This window comes from Panthera tigris, chromosome A1 (genome assembly GCF_018350195.1).
Source record: "Panthera tigris isolate Pti1 chromosome A1, P.tigris_Pti1_mat1.1, whole genome shotgun sequence".
Classification (NCBI taxonomy): Eukaryota; Metazoa; Chordata; class Mammalia; order Carnivora; family Felidae; genus Panthera; species Panthera tigris.
In genome coordinates, this window is record NC_056660.1 from 178,129,700 (window position 1) to 178,151,306 (window position 21,607).

At 42.9% G+C, this 21,607-nt stretch overlaps 1 protein-coding gene and 1 long non-coding RNA gene across 3 annotated transcripts in view; one reads left to right on the forward strand and one right to left on the reverse strand.

The window, feature by feature from the left end:
• DOCK2 (dedicator of cytokinesis 2) overlaps window positions 1–21,607 on the reverse strand; it is a 417,345-nt gene that overhangs the window by 62,974 nt on the left and 332,764 nt on the right. For both annotated transcript variants that reach the window (XM_007077642.3, XM_042992600.1), the window contains exons 30-32: window positions 17,897–17,975; window positions 7,508–7,608; window positions 7,359–7,417 (exon numbers count right to left, since the gene is read on the reverse strand). In XM_007077642.3, coding sequence (XP_007077704.1) covers window positions 7,359–7,417; window positions 7,508–7,608; window positions 17,897–17,975 — 239 coding nt within the window. The remainder of the gene's footprint in view (window positions 1–7,358; window positions 7,418–7,507; window positions 7,609–17,896; window positions 17,976–21,607) is intronic.
• Window positions 1–21,607, forward strand: part of LOC122240377 — a 32,040-nt gene that overhangs the window by 3,571 nt on the left and 6,862 nt on the right. The window contains exons 2-5 of the long non-coding RNA XR_006220018.1: window positions 2,558–2,661; window positions 6,289–6,393; window positions 9,499–9,604; window positions 15,894–16,092. This is a non-coding gene — a long non-coding RNA (uncharacterized LOC122240377). The remainder of the gene's footprint in view (window positions 1–2,557; window positions 2,662–6,288; window positions 6,394–9,498; window positions 9,605–15,893; window positions 16,093–21,607) is intronic.

Here is a 21,607-nt window from a genome sequence, read left to right on the forward strand (position 1 = left end):
AGTACTATAAGCTCAGCCTCTGCTGGATTCTGGAAAAAGTAACATATAAAGACATGTTGCAATGCATGGAGCTTCCTAGAGCTTTGCACGGAACATTTTATGCCTATCAGTTTACTTGTTCACCTCCAGAGCAAAGAGCTGGCATGGGGAGAGAGGGTCAGGATGGATTTACCTTTTCTGCCAGGGCTGACACTCACAACCCTGCAGACCCTTCTTTATCTCATCTAAATATTTCATAATCTGTCCTCAAAGATGTTTGAAAAACTCCAATCTGACCACGTTGATCCACAGTTTACAATCCTTCCATGGCTTCTGTTGCCCTTGGGACCCAGCTCTGCAGGCCCGTTTGGTTCAATGCTCCTGCTCTGTACCATTCATCTCACCTCTTGCCTGCCTGTCCTCCCTCCAAGTCTGGCTCCATGCCTCAGGCACACTCTGTTCCTCCACCTTGGGCCTGCATATAGGCCCTCCTCTGGCCACCATGCTTTCCCTTCCCTCTCCCTGACCCCATTTCTACACTGAACCCTACCTCCACCTGTCCCCACAAATAAACCCCACTCATTCTCTAACATCATTCTATCAAATACGGAAGCTACAGCCACATGTATCTTTTGAGCGCTTGAGACTAGTCCAGGTTGAGATGTGCTGTTGAGTATAAAAAGCCCACTAGATTTCAAAGAATGAGTTCCGGAAACCAAAAACAAAAGTTAACACATCTCAATAATGTTTTGTATTGATTGCATGCTGAAATGATAACACTTTGGAATACGGGGTTACATCAAATATATTGTAACATTAATCTCACTATTTCATTTTGCTTTTTAAAAACTTTGCATTTAGACAGGTGGCTCACATTCCAGTTTCAGAGGATAGGACTGCTGTGGAGCGAAGGCTCCACACTATTCCTCATCGAGGCCATCCTCGGCTCACTCATGAGACTGTCTTTTACAGAGTCTCCAGCTGCCCCAAACTTCTGCTCTGCAGCAATCCCCTTTGACCATAACAAGATAGCTCTGCAATCAGTAGGTTGCTATTCAGTGCAATGATCACGAGTCTATGAAGTCAAGGGCTCTATCACGAACCTGTTTCCAGTTGTAACTCCAGCCAGAGGCATAGTGTCTGGCATTTAGAGGATGCTCATATTAGTTTCCTGTTGCTGCTGTTATAAATCACCACAAACTTAGTGGCTTAACACAAACAAACTTACTATCTTATACTTCTGGATGTCAGAAGTCTGAAATGGGTTTCATTGAACTAAGATCAAAGTGTGAGCAGGGCTGAGTTCCTTCTGGAGGGTCTTAGGAAGAAACTATGTACTTTCCTCTTGCAGCTTCTAGAAGCTACCTACATTCCTTGCCTCCTGGTCTCTTCCTCCATCTTCAAAGCCAGAAGTGCATCTTCTTTAAATCCCTCTCTGACTCTCCTGACTCCTTTTATTCACTTCTAAGGACCTTGTGGTTGCATTGGGTCCACCTGGACAGTCCAGCATACTCTCACCATCTGCAAAATTCTTAATCATGTCTGAGAAGTCCACTTTGTAAGGTAATATATACACTGGATCTAGGGATTAGGACATTAACATCTTAGGGGAAATGTTATTCAGCCTACCACAATATTTTGCTCAATATTTGCTATTCAATGAGTAAATCAATATTCAGTTGGATACATGGATGGATGGATGCCTCCCTATTTCCATTTTCTATTTCCTGCCAGCAGCTTCCTCCAAACCTAAGAAGCCATGCTTGTGTAGGCTGGTTGCTCTCCTGGAATACCTGTCCTTTCCCCTCTTTCTTTCAGTCTGGACATGGGCCAGACTGGGGTCTCATTCAAGAGCCATTTTCCCGAGTGGATCCATCCTTACTGCCCTTGCCTACCTCCCATTTACTTGAACTCTTGAGTCTCTACCACACACTTCACGTTAAAGAACACATCTCAGTTTGTTCTTCAAATTCTTAGTTTGTTCTACTCTTAGGACTAGATGGTGCCTCTTCTTAGAAAGGTGGGGACTGTCCCTTATCCTTCTCCCACCCTTCCCTGGAGCCTAGTGCTAAGCTGGGCACTCTGTACATGCTTAAAAAGTAAAGGCCCAGTTGATCTCATGGCTCTTCCAGTAGCAACCTCCCCACAGACGAGGCCATGATGCCAGTCGCTTGAATTTGTCTTTCTTCCCCATGAAGACTGTTAACCCCGCAGCCTGACATTAACCCAAGTGAATGTGGGATGGTTAAGTGCAAAGTCATTTTGGCAAAATGTGCATTGCTTCACTTCAAGCAGAAATCAAATGTTATGATGTTATACTATCAGGAAACGTACATTACATTTGGCATAGTCCCATTCCAAAAACACAAATGGCATTAACCTCTTAGTCCTCTGGCCCTGGTAACAAGATGTGGTCCTTCTCTCCATCAAAACCTCCCACAAGTAACCTCTGTCACAAAAGCACACACAAACACAGAGACATGCACACACACGTATTTGTCTAGGCTTTTCTCTGAAGAATGTTAAATAATCTTTAAGCCTGAGATTATCTTTGCAATTAGCTATCTTATCATCACAGGATTGCTCAAATCTTTCCTGATGAGAAGAAGAAGATGATGATGATACTGATGATCATGGTGATGATGCCCTGATTGCTTTGGGCATTAAAACAAAATTTAAAAGGTTAGTATGCATTATGATTTACTCATTATCAGTAGTCTTGGAAAAACAGTTCACTATTTCACACTCTTTGAAAATAATTTGCATATTCTGAAAAAATATTAGTCAGAATATTGGACTTGGGAAGAGACAGGTTCTTTCACTTCAGCTGAATCACTGATTTGTTGACCTTGGGAATGTCCTTGTGCCTCTCTGGGCCTTAGTGAGCTCCCCTATAAAATGGGGGGGTTGAATTGGATGATGTATCAGTTAGGGACGTAACATAAATCTGATTACCATGGCTACACTGAGTAAGTTTTGCATTAGTTTTCTTCCTTAACAAGAAGTCAAAAGATGGTCAGTCCTGAGCTACTCCCCCATCCTTAGCCTATGACTTTTGTCTTCATAGCTTCAAACTGGATACTGTACATCCAAGCATCTTGTTTTCCAGAAAGGAAGAAGGGGAAGGTCTATGGGCAAAAAATGTGTTGTGCTCATTGAATTTGTCCCCTTCCCTTTTTTGTTTTAAATTGGACAAAAAGGATTTCCTGAAGCCCCAACAAGTTTGTTTCTGTTGATTCTCTTTGGACAGAGATGGGTCATATGGTCATCACCTGCGGTAGGATGTTGTTATCTGAGCAAATTGTGATCATGAAAAAAAAAACCTAGGGTTCAGTTAACCAGGAAGAAGGGAAGAATGGTATTGTGTGGGTTCTCAGCTGTGTCTGCCACAGACAACTTCTAAGTTTCACTTGGTCTTGGATATTCCATAAATTGTACTTTAAAACCTATCATTATCTACTACATTGGTCTCTAGCGTATACAGTGCTTAGTCCTGGTTTGGATTATCAGGTTAACCTCATTAGCATACTAGGAGAATGCATGCTAATGCCAGCATCTAGTAGAACACAAGGTGGGGTGGGGATGGGAAACCATCCATTCACTCTGCCTCCTCTTTCTGTTCACTTATGCCTGAAGGAAGACAGCTGAGGAGGAAGGCGGCTATGTAACTAATAAGTAACAGGAAAATCCCTTCAGGCTGATGTACTTTCCTCTTTATGGAAGCCCAGGCCAAGAGGTGAGGAGGGTGGCCATCTTTGCAAGAGATCCTTCACTTCTTGTTTTATTCAGTGGACATCAGTGACTTTGACCACCACCCCCCCCCCCAAAAAAAAAAACTCCATAAACATCTTACTTTGGGAAAATATACCCCCTTCAATGGACATAGACTTGGTGGGACCATCAAGGGAGAGGTCATCCAAGGAAGGCCAATAGAATGACATCCTCTGGGGACTGGATCTTTAAACAGGGTGATGCCTGAATGGAACACACTAAAGGCAAAGTTGTGCCACCTCCCCTGGATCCTAAAGTGGCTCTGACCCTGTCCTTCACAGCCTGGTTCTCCTTGCCCTTCTGATAAGTACCTTCTTTGATTAAGGCAGGCACAGTCAGTTTCTCTTTCTTGCAACCCCAAACCCTAATAAGTATATCTTTTTTTTTTAATGTTTATTAATTTTTGAGTTGAGAGAGAAGAGAGAGAGCGCCAGCAGGGGAGGGGCGGAGAGAGAAGAAGACACAGAATCCGAAGCAGGTTCCCGGCTCTGAGCTGTCAGCACAGAGCCCAACATGGGGCTTGAAGTCATGAACCGTGAGATCATGACCTGAGCCAAAGTCGGATGCTTAACTGACTGAGCCACCCAGGCACCCCACAAGTATATCTTTTAATTGCAGTAATTCATCATTTGTATTTGCAAATAGCAAGGAGTCTGCAATACTTCAGGACAGACACTCAGGCCAGGGTCCTTGTCCTGAATCTGCTTCTTAATCCACGGTCTGACTTTGTACATACCTCTTCACCTCTCTGTGCCTGTTTCCTCACAGGTAAAGTGGTGGGTTGGATTAGACCCATAACTTCACACCCTTCTCTGAAGTGCTTCAGGATCTTTCCCCAGAAAATCTTCAGGGGTCCACATGGGAGCTCAGGTGTGGCCCATTATAATGGGCTCTGGGCCCCCCACCCCACTTTAGTTAGAATAGCTTGGCTTTCAACCAACTTATGTATTGAGCAGGAGATTCTTTTTCTTTTTTTTTTTATTGGCCTTCAGCTAAAAATAAACGTTAGAAAAATTCTGGACAATATGATCTCTAAAGGGCCCTTCCAGCTCTGATGTTCTGTGGAATTCTAAGCAGGTGGAATATTTGGTAACATCTTTCCATTCATCAGCATAATTGGGAGTGCAGGAACGTCTGCCAAAACATAATCTATATCTAAATAAAATCTTCTGTGTGCAAAACAACGGCAATGAAGGACATTCAGGAAAGAGCAGCCTGTGTGGAAAAGCTAGAGACAAACAAAGCGCAGATCCCGGTTTTGCAGTTCTGGCAACGGCTGGGGTGTCGGTGTGGGAAAGGAAGCCCACCGCGGCTTTACCTCGTCTCTGCCGTTGTGAAGCAAAGAGTGCAAGGTCAAACGCAAACTGAAGCCGGGCCACTCATGTTTCACTGGCACATGCAATGTTTTTAAAACTTCCGATTAGTTATCATCAATATTTAGAAATTGGAAAATGCATTTAAAAAATTTGTTTCCTGGCTTCTTTTGAAAAACTGGAAGATGGGGACATCACTGGCCTTGCTTTCTAACAGGATGGCAATGAATCAGATCAGAACGGCAGCTGCCCCTTCCGCTGGGGGTATGTTTGCTTGACTTCGTTCCAGGCCAGCTACTTCCTCCCATATTCCTGACCCTGAGGCCATGTGCTGACTATTAGGTAGCCGTGCACTTGCACTATCCTTTTTTTTTTTTCCTACTGAAGAATAATGGTCAATGACACATAAAATATTTCTTATATCCCTGTCCTTTTCCAAAGTGGAGAAATAAAAGACCGATAAAGGCATGCTTTTCTAGAAAAATACGGCAGAGACAGTATTTCTTTACAGCAGTGGTTTTCAAATAGGGGTGGTTTTGCACATCCCTTTCCCCCTCCCCACGGACATTTGGCAATGTCTACAGACTTTTTGGATTGTAACAACTAGGGAGTAGGGAGGATGCTGTTGGCATCTAGTGAGTAGAGGTCGGGGATGCTATTAAATATCTTTCAGTGCACAGGGCATCCATACAACAAAGAATTATCCAACTCCAAATGTTGACAGGACCCTGTGTTATGGATGTCTATGGGTTTAACATATCCCAGCCCCTTCACTCTTTTACATTACCTGCCTGGGCCCTGCCCTATAGGCCTGGTGCTAATGATTAAAGAGGCATAACAGGAAAATTAGGTTCTGTCCTGATGGGGCAAGGATGAAAATGATGATAAAAATTCTGACCATGGGTATGGCCTCCATGGCTTTACTCTCTCAGTTTTTACTCTTATGAAACTCATAAGTGCGCTGGGAGAAGGTGCTATTTCCCCAGATTCTACCCAGTGTCACTCAGTCCCCTTGCTTTGGACCTCACAGCTTGTAAATGACAGGGCAAGGCCCAAGGCGGGTATGTGGCAGTCTGTTCTGATCCTGGTTGTCCAGGCCACCCTTTGATTTTGTAAAGCAACTCTTAGCCCTTCTGGTACCAGTGTGTGCTCTTAACCCAAGTCTGATGCTGCCAGAGACGACAGAACCCAGACTGATGGCCTATCCACTGTGCTTCCCCTGCAGTGAATGGACCTTGCTGGAAAGGGCAAGAAACTGCTGTCCAGGAAACCCGAAGGGAACTGAAAGACATTAAAACCTCTGGGGAAGCAAGAAGCAATGTCAGGAGAGGTAATTTAGGTTGAATCCGAAAACTAGGCACAGTCCCTGTGAGTGTCTCCTCTGAAGATGGCTACATCCAAGCCCAGGGCAGAGTAGATTAGCAGCAGAGAGTCAAGAAGGGCACAGGAAAATTGGAGATGAAAATAGTTCATTACTTGTAACTACATTAATCTATCCACCTATCCATTCATCCTTTCAACACTTATATTTATGGAGCAGGATTCAGGCCTGAGGCAAGGTGTGTGGCCCCTGTCCTTGTGGGATCAAAACCAAGCTCTGGGCCTTGCAGCTGTTTGATCTCAAGCAAGTTACTTCCCTCTCTGAGTTTCCTGATCAATAAAAGGAGGGGGCATTTTTCCATCTTGCAGAAGGTGACTGAAGATTAAATAAGATCTCCTTAGCACAGGGCTGACTCAGACTCTCAATAAATGTCTCCCTGATTCCATCTCCAGTTCCTTCCATCCACAGGTACCACACAGTTCACACATGAGTCCTGTAGCTCACTGGGACAAGGGTGGCTTCTGGGGTCACCCTCCGGCTCACATCATGTCACAAAAGACCCTCATCTTCCACAGAGCCAATTCTCCTCCGTAGGGTTGGAGGGTCTTTTGTACATCACAACATCACTTAAACTGGAGGTGGAAGGGCACACCAGTCAGCAGGAAGCATGCATGTGATGTGTGAGAACATGAGTTCCCTCAGCAGTCCTGCCCTTCCTCCTTTTTGTAAATTCCAGTTTGACTTCTTAAGCCTTCAGGGGCATCAAGCAAGATCTGCGGCTGTTTGGGGGCAGCACACAGGGATGGGCTCTCTCTCTCTCATCAGGTGCTTATTAAGGACCCAGGATGCACACAGTGATAAACTGTTATTTCAAGCTCCCACCACTGAAACCCCTGTGGCCCTCTAACAGATGGTCTTCTAGAAGGAGCTTGGCGTGTGCAGATGTGTCTGTCTGGATGCATGGGCCTACTCACCAAGCTTGTACCACATATCACGGATGGAGAAGCCAATTAGCCGTCTCATGTCCCCATACCTATGAGAAACAACAAATGTCTGCTTCAGTCTCCATCTCAGAGATTTCCATGAAGCCCCCACTTCAAGGAGATCCAAACATTCAACCTACTTATTCAGGATTTTGTTGTATTTGGCGTGCGAGAACTGCTCCAGCTGCAGAGAATCCTGAGTGATAAAAGCCACCGCCAGATGAAAATAGTTGTTCCACAGCTGTAAATGAAGGAGTAGAGAATAGTCATGGAGAGGGTCTGAAGTGGGAAAGCATATTAAATGCTGGGTAATGTGAACAATTTATGAAAATGGCAGAAGATAGTGGCAGAACCAGTTTAATTCTGTGCACTGCAATTTTCTAACTGGCATGGACTCTGAAATTAACATCCTGGCCAAACCAAGGACAATAGATGGATTTCTCTAGGCACTGACCAGGTCCCCAGTCTGGTGACAGGGGAGGGTTTTAGGGCTGCTTTTGAAAAATTGCTTCATTTTGTGTTTTGAAAGACAAACAACTTGCGCAAGCTGAGTGCCCTGGTAGAATTAGAGGTTGATGAGGGATATGTATTTCTGGAAGTCCTCCCTAATCCACCTGATAGCTCAGAGGACCAGCCTGAAACCCATTCTGTCTTAGAATATTTTGCCTCCTCCTTCTCCTTAGGTCAATAGTTTCAAGGTATGGCCCCAGACCACTAGCAACAGCATCACCTGGGAACTTGTTAGAAATGCAAATTATCTGGGGCGCCCGGATGGCTCAGTCAGGCTCTTGATTTTGGCTCAGGGCATGATCTCACTGTTCATGGGTTTGAGCCCTGCATTGGTCTCTGTGCTGACAATGCAGGGCCTGTCTGGGATTCTCTGTCCCCCCATCTCTCTATCCACTCTCCCTCTCCCTCTCTCTCTCTCTCAAAAAATAAATAGACATTAAAAAAAAAAAAAGAAATGCAAATTCTCTGGCTCTACCCTAGACCTACTGAATCAGACTCTGAAATCTGTGTGTTCATAAGCACTCTGGGTAATTCTGATGTTCGTTTGAGTTCAAGAACCTCTGAGGGCCTGGTTTATAGGTAGGCTCGTTGTAATTACAATACTTACATGATCAGTTGGTGCTAAACACTAGGGCTAATACAAGACATCACTCCACTGGCTTTTGTTAAAATAGAACCAGCAAAGCATTCTGCACATGGCAAGTGCTCCAAAATATTGGCTGCAGTGATAACGATATTGATACAATCTACAGAACCTGAGAAATGGAGCCTTAGTGAACCCATCTGCAAAAGGGGTACCCCCTGTACCCATTGCAGAGACCTAGTAGTAAAGGTTACATGAGATGATGTTTTTAAAGGGCTATATATATTGATTCCTTTGGTAGCAGAGGAAATAGTACAACCTGGCTCCCTGAGTGCTCAGGGCTATTATTATAAGATGACAAGCCCCTATAAGGAGCAGATGGTGGGGGGAACTTTGCTGCACAAACTTATCCACTTTCAGCCCCCTCTCAACACTGACTAGCAAGAAGAAGGGTAACACTAGCTAGGGAAATCACTCACCATTGAGACTTTCATCCTTAATTCAAAGATATTCATTGGAGGTTTCAGATGGCCAAGACTAAGTAAAAAGCAGCTTTACCCTTGATAACATCATTACTGCTGCCCAGAGCGTTGCTTTCAAATGGGCTTATGCTTCCAGTTTCAGAAAGAAGAAAACAAGTATTTCATTTTTACCATGGGCCAGGCACTTTCCCGTACATCCCTCCTTTTATCTCTTAAAACCTGGTAGCTATCATTAGTCCCCTTTTACAGATGAAGATAATGCGGCTTGGAGGGGTTAGGTATTTTTCCAAAGGTCACTCAGTTTGTTATATATACAGTAGATCTGGAATTTGAACTCAGGCCTTCTGATCAAAGTTGAGGACTCTTTCTACACACCATGGTCAGTCTTTGCCTGAAGATGCATTAATACATTTTTTTATTGAACACCTTCTACACGCTAGGCATTGTCGTCATGTGGGCATAGGGAGTGCACATACACAGACAGCAGTCCCTACCCCCGTGGGGCTCACATTCTGTGGGCAGAAAAAGTTTTTCTTTTTTGAAATTTATCTCCCAGGGTCCGAAAGACCAAGCCGCTCCTGGAGTACAAAGAAGCAAACTACTGGCTTGTGGAGTCCAAGTCAACTCTCCACACAGAGACCAGAGGATCTTCTTAAAACAAGGTGGGTTCGAAAAAAAACAAAACAAAACCAAGGTGGGTTCTATCACTCCCTTCCTCAACATCCTTCAAAGGCTTCCCATAAGAATCATATCTCAAGCTCTCCTGTTTCCGTAGTAACACTGCTTATCCAAACACACTATACAGGTCAGTTCTCCCGGCCACTCTGGCTGTCCTTCCTCCTGGTGCCCCCATGACTTGCAGGTTCTGAAAATGTGTTGCTTTGGTCTGCCTAAGCACAGCTAATACCTCCCCCCATTTAAGATCAGATGGAACAACAATCCAAGGAAACAGAAAACCCGGTCAAAGGGCATGGAAAGTGTTATTTTGAAGGTGATAAATTCCTGATTTCAGGAAAATTCCATAAGAATAATTAGGGCACAATAAGAACAAAGATAGGACAAAGTAAGTTGAATTGCTATTACTTTCAAAAACCATTCCAGAAGTGTCCCCTCAACACATCTGAGAACACACAGACATGTCAAATCTAGAGCCTCTTGCTAGCCTCTGTCCTTAGTCCTTCAAAAATGTTTTCTCTGCCACCCCATTCCTGTTATATATAATCCATATATCATAACATTCACTTTTTAGAGTATAGAATTCAATAGTTTTCAGTATATTCACAAAAGGTAATACAACCGTCTCCACTATTAGCAGTCATTCCCCATTCTCGTCTCCCCCTTAGCCCCTGGAAATCACTAATCTACTTTCTGTCCCTGTGGATTTGCTCAATCTGACATTTCATAGAAAGGGAATAATAAAATATGTAACCTTTCATGTCTGGCTTCTTTCACTAAGCATAATGTTTTTCAAGGTTCATCTGTGCTGTCACATGTATCAGTACTTCACTTATTTTTATTGCTGAATACTAATTTATCATATGGATATACCACATTTTACTTACCCATTCATCCATTGACTGACATTTGTGTTGTTGCCACATTTTGGCTATTATGAATAATGTATCTATGAATTTCTACATACAAGTGTTTGCGTGGATGTATGTTTTCAATTCTGTGGGGTACATGCTTAGAAATGAACCTGATTTTCCTTTGTCTTCCCTCCTTGAAGATCTTTGTGGGTTACGAGATCATAGATCCTAGGCCTCTTTTTTCTTAGTAGATCAGAAATGTGCCCCTAAGTATCTCATCCACAGGCCCAGCCCAGTTTTGCCCAAAGAGCTATGTGGAACCAATTTTGGAACTGAGGGAAGTCTGTCATGGTGAGTGGCTCTATACAATAACCTGAGAGGTGAGCAGTGGCCAAAGCAGACACTTCTGGGTGCTCATAATGCCTCTGCTCTGGACCTTCCTTGTCTTTTGCTCTTAAAGAACCAGGACAAAAGGCAATAACATGGGTTTTCAGGCCTCATTCAATTTCCAGTGTTTTCTCCCTCAGTAAAGTGCCTATTCCGAAGGGGCTGATCTGCTCAGGCTCCATAGACACAACATGAGCATCTTGGCCTCCTTGGCTTGGCTCACCTATTGCACCTAAGTTCTATTCTTTCATCAAAGCCCCATTCAAGACCCACTTCTTTCACAAAGCCTTCTCAGATGGCACATCAGGTCTGCTCAACCCTTCTGAATTTGAGTAGCTCTTAGTATGTGCAACCACAGATTTGGGTCTACTGTTCTACACCTACCCTTGTGCTCTACTCACATTCCATGACAATATCATCCAGTGGAAGTGAAGAAAATACAAGCATCAGTGTCTCATGGACTACGATGTGAATACCAGTTCTATCTCTTACTACCTGGGTTGCCTTTAGCTACTTATTTGACTTCTGAACCTCATTTTCCTTACCTGTAAAATGGAAGAAAATAATGGTAACTACCAGAATGGATTGTTGTTAAGTGCTAGGTATCAACTGATGAATGGATAAAGAAATTGTGGTTTATATACACAATGGAATACTACTTGGCAATGAGAAAGAATGAAATATGGCCTTTTGTAGCAACATGGATGGAACTGGAGAGTGTTATGCTACGTGAAATAAGTCATACAGAGAAAGACAGATATCATATATTTTCACTTTTATGTGGATCCTGAGAAACTGAACAGAAGACCATGGGGGAGGGGAAGGGGAAAAAAAAAGGTTAGAGAGGGAGTGAGCCAAACCATAAGAAACTCTTAAAAACTGAGAACAAACTGAGGGTTGATGGGGGGTGGGAGGGTGGGGAGGGTAGGTGATGGGTATTGAGGAGGGCACCTGTTGGGATGAGCACTGGGTATTGTATGGAAACCAATTTGACAATAAATTTCATAATAAGTAAAGTGAAATAAAATAAAAATAAAATAAAATAAAATAAAATAAAATAAAATAAAATAAAATAAAATAAAATAAAATAAAATAAAATAAAACGCACATGAAATCATCCACCACAGGCTTGGCACATGTCAAGTGCTCAGTAAATGGAGTGGTGGCATTGTCCATGGTGCTAGTCATAGATTATTTGTCTGTCCTGTCTTTCCAAATGTAAGCTCCACAAGCACCAAGGATCTTGTCTTCTACTTATGTGTATCCCTAATGCCATATTCAGCACAATGGCTTAAATGTAGCTGGGTGCTAGAAAATATTTATTTATTGATCACCATATTGTTACAAAAATTCTCCCATTGTTTCAAAAGGTTCTAGATTTTTCTTTCCTCCCTGCTCCAAACTGCCTGGTGGCATGTCTATTAAGTACCCAGCTCAGCTGGCTCAGGCAAGCCACAGAGGCTTTAGTCAAACATATGGATCTTTCTTCCCTGGGGGAAGAGTTGAGGTGGCTTCTGATCGGAAATGTAATATTTTGAAATAATAGGACAATAGAAAGTTAGAACTAGAATAAATTTAAGGGTCATCTGGTTGAACTCCCTTATTTCACAGATGTAAGTAAACAGTGAGATCCACATAAATGACCACCCAAAGTCATACTGCTAGCGGGTATAACTAGAATTTAGTTACTTTCAATTAACTCTCAAAAAATTATAAGTGTAATATACACATGGCAAAAAAAATGGTATAAAAGATTAAATGATAAAAAGTAATTTTCCATACTACTTGGACCCTAGTCTAATTCCTCAGAAGAAAAAAATTTTAACACTTTCCTGGATATCCTAAAAATTTTTTTATGTATAAACAAACATGTATAGACATTTTTTTTTTAGAGTAGTCTGCTGTACTTTGCTTTTTTCTCTCATCAATATTTCTTGCCTATGTTTCCACATTAGCCTGTACAGATCTACTTCTGTCTCTTTTATTGCTGTATGGTATTCTTCTATAAGTATATACTTTAATTTTAACCAATTACCTGTTTATAGGCATTCAGATTAACTCCAACTTTGTTTTCTTTAGCAGCAGTGCTGTAATCAACATTTTGTTTATACATCTTTATGCATGAGAGACTATAATGTAGTAAACATTCCGAGATCTGGAACTGTTAAAAGACAAGGTCTACACAGATTTTGTTGTTTGTTGTCTTTGTTGTTTGTTTTAATAGACACTGTAAGGTTGCCTTCCAGGGTTCCACTCCAGTTATCAGCTCCATTTTCATGGGCAAGTTGCCCTACCTCTCTGAGTCTCAGTTTCCTCATCTGGAAAGATGAAGCTAATAGTATGTAAAGGGAGGTAACTGTAAGGGCCAAATGAGGAAATCACTGCCTAAAAAACTCCTACTTCATCTTGCAATCCCAGTTCAAAAATCACTTCCTAAGTGGGCATTGGTCATAAAATGGTGAGCATAGCTGCCTTCCAAATATCACTTCCTGGGGAAGCCTTCCCAATGTGCCCTGTCTAAAGCAGATCCACCCATTCACCTTCATTACACCCTGTTCACAGGATTTTTGACATGTTTTAAGTTGAACTTATTTATTTCCTGTCTCTTCTAATGGATGTGAGCATCCTGCAGGCAAGAACCCCCTCTTTTTATTCACTGTTGAATATCCAATATCCAGTGTTGTGTCTAACCCAGCACATGCTCAGGAAATATTTGTTGAGCGAGTTCATTAATGAGCCCAGCACTCCCTGTGCATTCTTGTTAATTTGGGAATTTGGGAGTGATTTTGGGAGTAAAAGCCTCCAATCATGGATTCAGGTTAGGAACATCATGTCAGAGGTAGTCTAGAGTCCTCAAGCTGAAGCAGGTATGGCCAAAGAAGCTATCCCCAAGCATGTGACCATCTTTTGGTGTGGTGAAGTTGTCCCACCAGGATCTTCCCTGGGTGGGAAGTACTCTGGGGGGATACAGTGGGCCTCTTCAAGCCTTCAATGGGTGCTCTCCATGTGTGTGTATACTCTCTCACACTTTTTTTTTTTTTGCCATTACTAGTTACATTGCCTTTATAAAGACCAAGCCTGCTTTTAGTCCTTCACTAATGACTGGAAGTATCCTTTTCATTTCATAGGGTCTACAGTACAGGTTCAAAAATGATCCCAAGGTGATCTGGTGCCCAGAAGCTGATCCAGAAATGCCTCAAGGCCAAGGCTGGAATTACCAAATGCAGAGCCAATTACAGTTTCCCAAGTAGAGAGAATGTTCTTAGTAGTAATCAGACAGCTGCCTAAGAGAGAAACAATCTTCCTAGGGCCAAAGAGCACATCTGAAGTGTAGCCACGGATTCCTGGCCAATCAGAGTACCCAATATGGAGAATCTAATCCCACAGCCAATCATTGTAGAGCTCTCTATCCCAGATTCCAGCAAGAGCTAACTAGGGCAGACAGTGTTTCTGAAGCTAAATAGAGCTGTCTCCTAGATTTGAAAGGCACTCTGTTTTTAAGAGACAGTGCAGAAGAGTGGAAAGGGCCTGGGACTTGCACACAGGACTGGAATTGAATTCCAGCAGCTCCTGCTTAGCGGCTAGATGACCTTTAACAGAAAAGTCAACCACTTCTCTGAAGCTCAGTATATTCACCAGTAAACTGGGTATATCCCAACCTAACAGGGTTATGGTGAGGATGAAAATGCCCTAAGTAGATGCTTAATAAAAGTTAGTCATCTCTGGGGCACCTGTGTGGCTCAGTCAGTTAAGCATCCAACTCTTGACTTCAGGCCATGGTCTCACGATTTGTGGGATTGAGCCCCATGTTGGGCTCTGTGCTGGTGGTGAAGCCTGCTTGGGATTCTTTCTCTCCCTCTCTCTCTGCCTCTCTTGCACATTTTCTCTCTCTCCCTCTCTCTCAAAAATAAATATGTAAACTAAAAAAAAAAAGTTAGTCATCTTCAAAAGCTTGGATGCTAGAAGATGGATTTACAGCGTACTATATGACTCTAAGATCCTTGAGGGCAGAGCAGTGCTCTGCTCTGCTTCTGAGTTCCTCATAATGTGTTGCAGTAGTCCTGGACCCATGAGAATTGCTCTTAAACAGAATTCCTTGCGGAGTTGAATTTGAAATCCTCCCTTGGTCTTCCCTGACCATTCAAATGCATGTAAATGCCAAGGCCCAGCCTCCTGAACAGGGCTTGGGAATGCAAATTATTTTAGCCTCAGGCAGAAAACATAATTTCTATAATTCCCAGGTCTTGTCACCCACAGAGTGGCACCCACAGAGCTTCTTGCTTTTTGCCCTTGTATCATAAAACCGCAGTTCCAGAAAAGATATTAGAGATAATCTCATTGCACCTACCCCTCCTCTGGACAGTGGCTGCCAAGGCCAGCAGCGCTTAGTGATGGATGCTGTTCCTGCTGATATTAAATGCATAATTAATGAAACCATAAGAAGGAAACAAGGCATGTTCCAGGCAGGGTACAGAGAACAAATCCATTCTCACACGGGGTGAGGAGAAGGTAGGAGAACAAAGATAAGGTTGAAAAATGATCCTGTTCTTGAATACTTTTTAACAAATATCTATGGAAGTCTCATTAGGAAAAGAGACTTATTTCATTCTGTAATGTTGGCCATTTTTCTGTTTTATGAAACCCTGTGGGTATGACAGCCCTAGGCAATGTGTGGGACTGGAAAGATGCCTTCCCACTATCCTGTTTACCAAGGACTGACATTGAGTTCCTAGATTTGACATATTTTAGGACCATCGTGTCAAAATGATGACCATTATTATAATAAGGTAACATTTTATTAAATTGCTACCATGTTCCTGGTACTGTTCTAAGTGCTTTACATGAATTAGTTCACTTAATCCCCTCAAAAATCCAACGAAGCAGCTATTATTAGTATTTTAAGTTGATATTGAAGAGACTGAGGCACAGAGGAGTAAAGTAATTTGCCTAAAGTCACACAGCTCATAAGCTCAAACCTTCTATGTATGAAATCCCCACTTCTCTGGGCATCTCTCAGATGCAGATTCTTTTTCAGGAAAACAGGATAAAACCTAAAATAATGGCATGAGGGACAGGAGCTGCACTTCTCTTGGAAAGTATCCCCTAAGGCCATGGAGGAGAGCCAGAGTCGGGGAAACCAGGTCTGAGGCTGTCATTGCCACCACCCACAGAAAGAGATGGACGGACTAGCTGGCAGTTCTATGGCCTAAACACTGCCTCACTGCTGGCCTTAGGTATGTTACTCCAAGCTGCCCCTCCAAAAAAGCAATGACCTTATTAGCTTCCTGGAACACACTCGTACCTGAAGCCTGCAGGCATCTGGTTCACATTTGGAAGGGAATCAAACACTTCTCCTGATTCAAAACAGCCAAAGTGACATGTTTTGTTTCCATGTCAGAGATTTATAACTCTCAGCCAGAACCTCTCCATGAACCCAGTGCGGGGGTGACTCCCTATCTAGCACATGACTGTGGTGATCTGCAGCTGTGATGTCAGCCACTGCTGTGCTTTGGGCCCAACTCCTCGCTGACATGCTGTGACACTTCAGGCTATCTGCTTATCACCTCTGAGTCTCAGTTCCCACATCCTTCCAGCAGAAAAAGTACTAGTAAGAGTAACTAGCTTGTAGTGTAGTGGTAAGGGCTGAGAAAGATAATGCCCATAGAATGCTTCCCATGAGATCTGCACATGTAAGCCATCAGAAAATGGCAGCTACTCTTTTTATCATCATTATCATAATAGCTCAGTTGCCTAATTTGAATGCAAGGTAGTGGGAGAGAATCTTATTCAAAGATAATGTTTATTAAATACTTATAGGATAATGCTTTCCAACAGAGTGGACCTCGTAGCCCTCCACCCAGGCATCATCTCCCCAAGGAGGCCTACTATGCATTGGGCACAGAGCTTAGAGTCTGTGAGTATAAGGTCTTTATACTCATGAAACTTACACTTTACTGGAGAAAAGAGAAAAAAAAAAGTGCATGTAGACAAATAAGAAAGATAATTTCAAATAACATTTAGTGCTATGAAGAGACTACAACAGGCTAAGTGGTAATACATAAAAACCATGGGATCAGCGGGGAACCCTCAAAGGGGCTCAGTCAGGGGAGAAAGCATTTGAATGGAGACTGGTGAAACCTTACAGTGAATTCTCCCAGCAAGCCCCCTGAAACATTCCAATTCTGCAAAAACCCTATGAAACAGAAAGAGTAGGTATTATGAGCTTTTTACAGATGAGCCAACTGAGGCATGGAGACAGCCCAGGCCTTGTCTGAAGCTGCACATCTAGTCATAGGCCAAAGCCCAGCTAAGAAACGAACACCCTAGATGAGCAGGCAGATAATACCATTGCCTCAGCTCACCGGCTACTTGCTAAACTTGCACTGCAAGAGATCCTGGGGGTCAGGGATTTCCCCAGAGGAGGGATCCCTTTTCAGGGACCTTCTCTCTCACATCTCCAGCCAGAGGTAGCAATCTGGACTTTTCCCCAAGGCTTTGAGGAATTGTCTCTTCTTGCCTACGCCTTGAGCAGATGTGGCACTCTGCTTGCCCCAGGGATGTGTTTTGAGACCCTCACATCTCACAGAGGCCCCAGGGATTGTCTGAACCCAAAAAGTGACTCCTGAAGGAATCATGAAATGTACTGTGAGCTTTGTGAGCTTTATTTTTCAGTGTGAGTGGCTGCTTTTCTAGGCTCTGGTGAATAGAAAACTACAAGAATGTGATACATTTCTAAAAGGTGGTACCCACTCTGACAATGGATGAACACAAATCTCCTCTTTAGCATAAGATACATTATACAGTCACATTTGCATATGCTGCTCAGTTAATGACTATTTAATCAAGGGCCTGGTTCTAAACCCTCAGCTTCAATCAAGGGCCTGGTTCCCTCCTTGCCCACACCCATCTGTGGAAACCCCCAGAGGCACTGGCATGCCTTATGTGTGCTTCGAGATGTGTTTGATGTAGCAATCAGCCCAAGATGCTAGAGCCGCCTTGCCAGGGCACCCCAAGCACACCATGGTGCCTCACACTCACCTGGAACTCAAAGTTTGTGTGTTCCAGGAACTTCTGATTCATGGTTTCTGCAAACTTGTTGATCGCTCTCAGGAAGACCCTGGAAGAGGGGAGAAGGTCACTAGGCCATCTCAGCATGCCAGGTCAAGCATCCCTCCCCATCTTCCAGACCAAAGTTCCCTCAGGGAGGGGCTCAAAGACCCAAAGAAGAGGTCAGCTGACCCACCTGCTCATACAGTAGACCTGGGGCCATGTTTGCTCTGCAAGAACTTAAGAACTAACCATTTGACTTCCCTAGAAAATGTGCATTATCTTTTGTTTAAACTATTACAAGCTTATGACAGAAAATTTATGCTATCCAGAAAGACAGAAATTGCCTCCTCCACAACAAACAAGCAAACAAAAAAAACCACCAAATTTTATCACCTAGAGAAAATCATCCTTGAGATTCTGATAAACGTTATGTTCAAAGGTCTCCCTAGATGTATACACATGAGTGGTATTTGAAAGATATCATTTTGATAAATAGGGCTAAACGGCAAATGCTGTTTCACAGCCTGTCTTTTTTACTCAGTAATAAATAGTGTGTTCCTTTCGTGCCAATGAATGCAGATATACATCATGCCTTTTAATCACTGAAGAGCATGCCATTGTATGGATGTGTCACGGTTTATGTAATCAGTCATTTAGTGATGATCCTAGATGCTCAGCTCTTACAGTGTTTCAGTGATCGCTCTTTATGTATCTTGCACCTCCTATATATACCTCTTTTCCAGTCTTCTTCTTGAAGTGGTAATACTTAGCAAATGTTATGCACATTTAACATTTTGGTACCTGTTGTCAAATTGTGTTTCTCCTTAAATGTCTTCCCATCCATCTCTTCCTTCCCTTCCTCCTACCAAGCCCCACTGACTGGTCTTTCAGCCTCCCATCTCTTGCCTCTTCAATATCAAGAATACTTTGCCCAATGGACAGCTCCAGTCATGTTAATCACCCATTTCAGTGACTGTCCACTGTCCACAAGATAAGCCCAAACTCTTTCTCTTGACAGTCAATGGCCTTCATGACTGGACCCCATCCTTTCTGGACTAATTTCTCACTGCTATTCTGTGCTTTTTCTTGTTTTCTGATACAAAGCTGCATTCCTCCTTTGTATAGACTACCTCTCTTCTTTTAAATCTCTTTAGAGCAGGGTCTGCTGCATCTTTGTGTCCCCCAAAGGACGGTCATTGCAATTTCTTTTCTCAGAATTCATCATGGTCTAGGATGACTTATTTGTGTGACTCAATAATGCCTATCTGCTCCACTAGACTGTACTTTCCTTGAAATCAGAGACTCCCTCTGTGATCTCATCTACTCTCCAACCTACTTGCCTTTGGCTCCCAAACTTACATCTTCCTCCATGGTCTCTCCCTTGAGCTCCAGCTTGCAACCCAGCTCCTTACTCCATACCCTCACATGGATGACTAATAGGCATCTCAAACATAATGTCAAAATTTCAACTCCTATTACCTGTAGTCTTCCCATCTAAGTTAAGAGTAACTCCATTCTTCCAATTGCTCAGTGGGGGAAAAAAAACCTGGAAGCATCTTTGATTTTTTTCTCTTTCTCTCATATCCTATACCTGGTCTGTCAGCAAAACCTCTTAGTGTTACTTTCAAAATCATTCATAATTTGACTTCTTTTCATCACCCCATTGCCAGAGACCTCAACCAAACCACCATCATTTCTCTCCTAGATTTCTGCAATAGCCTCCAAACTGCCACATGCCAAACTGTGATCTAGTCTCCATTGTGCATGTGTTTTTGTAAGATCTTCAAGGAGAGTGGACAGACCTTACCTGTACCACTGTCTAAAATTTTTGATTAACAGTGAATAATCAATAACTACTTATCCATTGAATGTCTGGTCCAGGGAAAATGCCTATTTGGCTTACCTGAGACTCAATAGGATGCCAGTAAAGAAAGTATTAATTAGAAGGTTATTGCTTTGGGTAATGATTTTTGCTTAGGAAGCTCTGAGAGACTGTATAAAGCATACCTGCGCATCAGAGGTATCCCCTCCCAGGGATGAGGAACCTGGGCTATTTATTTACTAATGCCAGCCCCTCACAAGGTGAAAATTACTCCTGAGGACATTAAGTCCCTAGCACTTCTGGCTTGCCTTGCAGATGGACTGATCTCTCTCTTGCAGCCAGAGAAAGTCCAGAGAATGAAAGAAGTAGGAAGCTCTCAGGATGTGTGGTGACTGTCCACCAAAGCTGCAGGTATACTCTGGATGGGCCAAGAGTGTGGGCAGGGCAATTATAGCATGTGCTACATTGGGCATTCCTTGTAAAGAACCTGAGCCAGGTGTTCATCAAGCACTTAAATGTTTGTTGAACAAAGAAGACAGTGCATCCTGGTATCAGGATCCCAAGATTCGTATACCCCCCCCCCCCCGCCCGACACACACACACATACACGCACAGCTGGATGTGGTTTCTGGCTTTGCCACTTGCCAGCTGTGTGGATTTGGGACATCTGTTAATATCACTTTGACATCTCAGCTTCCATGCTTGTGAAATACCAGCAATGTAACCGCTTTCACAGGGTTGCTGCAGGCTTCAATGGCAAAAACATGGCAAGGGTGGAGCATGGTGCCTGACGCCACGGTAACGACAGTAAGAGAGCAGCCGTGGCCACTTCAGACCCTTTCCATGGCTTCGTTCTTCTTCTGAGGTCAGGGACTGACAGCAAAATGGGCAGACAGGACAAGTTGCAACCAGTAACCAGTTCTGAGGTAGGCAGGATCACACAAAGGCAAAACAATGAAAGTTTCACAAAATCCTCCCCATATCAGGATGTCAGAAAGTGAGATTTCTTTGGTTTTGCTCTTCTGTCATTTGCTAATATGCCTTTGAAAAATATCTATATTTTCTCCTTTAAGATTAGTATCTGATTCCCCAGAGGGAAATGCATTGAGTGGCTGTCATGTTATAAACTTCTTGGAATCTGTAATGTGATCCCAAAATGAGGGGTTTTACAAATTCTCAGAAGCAACAAAGCTATTAGTAGTAGTCAGTAATAGTTATTATTCTGATTGTCAGCCTAAATCTGTCTCTGGTTCTCAAAGGCCAGTTGAATGACCAGGAATTGATCAACACTCTGTGTTAATGGTGGATACTGATAGCAGATAAGGGCTGGGGGCAGTAAGTCAAGGTTCTTCCCTCTCTCTGGATTCTTCCACAGCTACCCACTGGGAATCATAATATCACTTAACTTTGGTTTCTCATGTATGGGTTTGGAAAAGTTATGTCTTTTGGTTTCTCTTTAAAAATAACTATACTTAAATCCTAAGCACTAATATGGTGAAGTAGATTGGAATTAAAACATACTCAACTATCTCTGTTACTCTCAACAATGAACTTGAATTGTTGAAAACAAAGTTCATGATCAAATCTCAACCTAACACTTCCTGCAACTCATTTGCAATGCTTAGCAGGATCTATAAAATCAATAATAATCAGAGCCACAGTTACCAGTAATGGGCAGGGCTCTCTGCTAAGTACTTAGCATGGATTCTTTCTGTGTTTCTGTTTTTCTTTTTTAGTTCTCACATTAATTCTCTCAGTTAGATGTTGTTTCCATTTTAGAGATACGAGTTTAGGTAACTTTCCTAATAACCCGGACAGTACATGTGAAACCAGGATTTAAACAGAGGTACGATGCCTTCACATTCTAGGTATTTAAC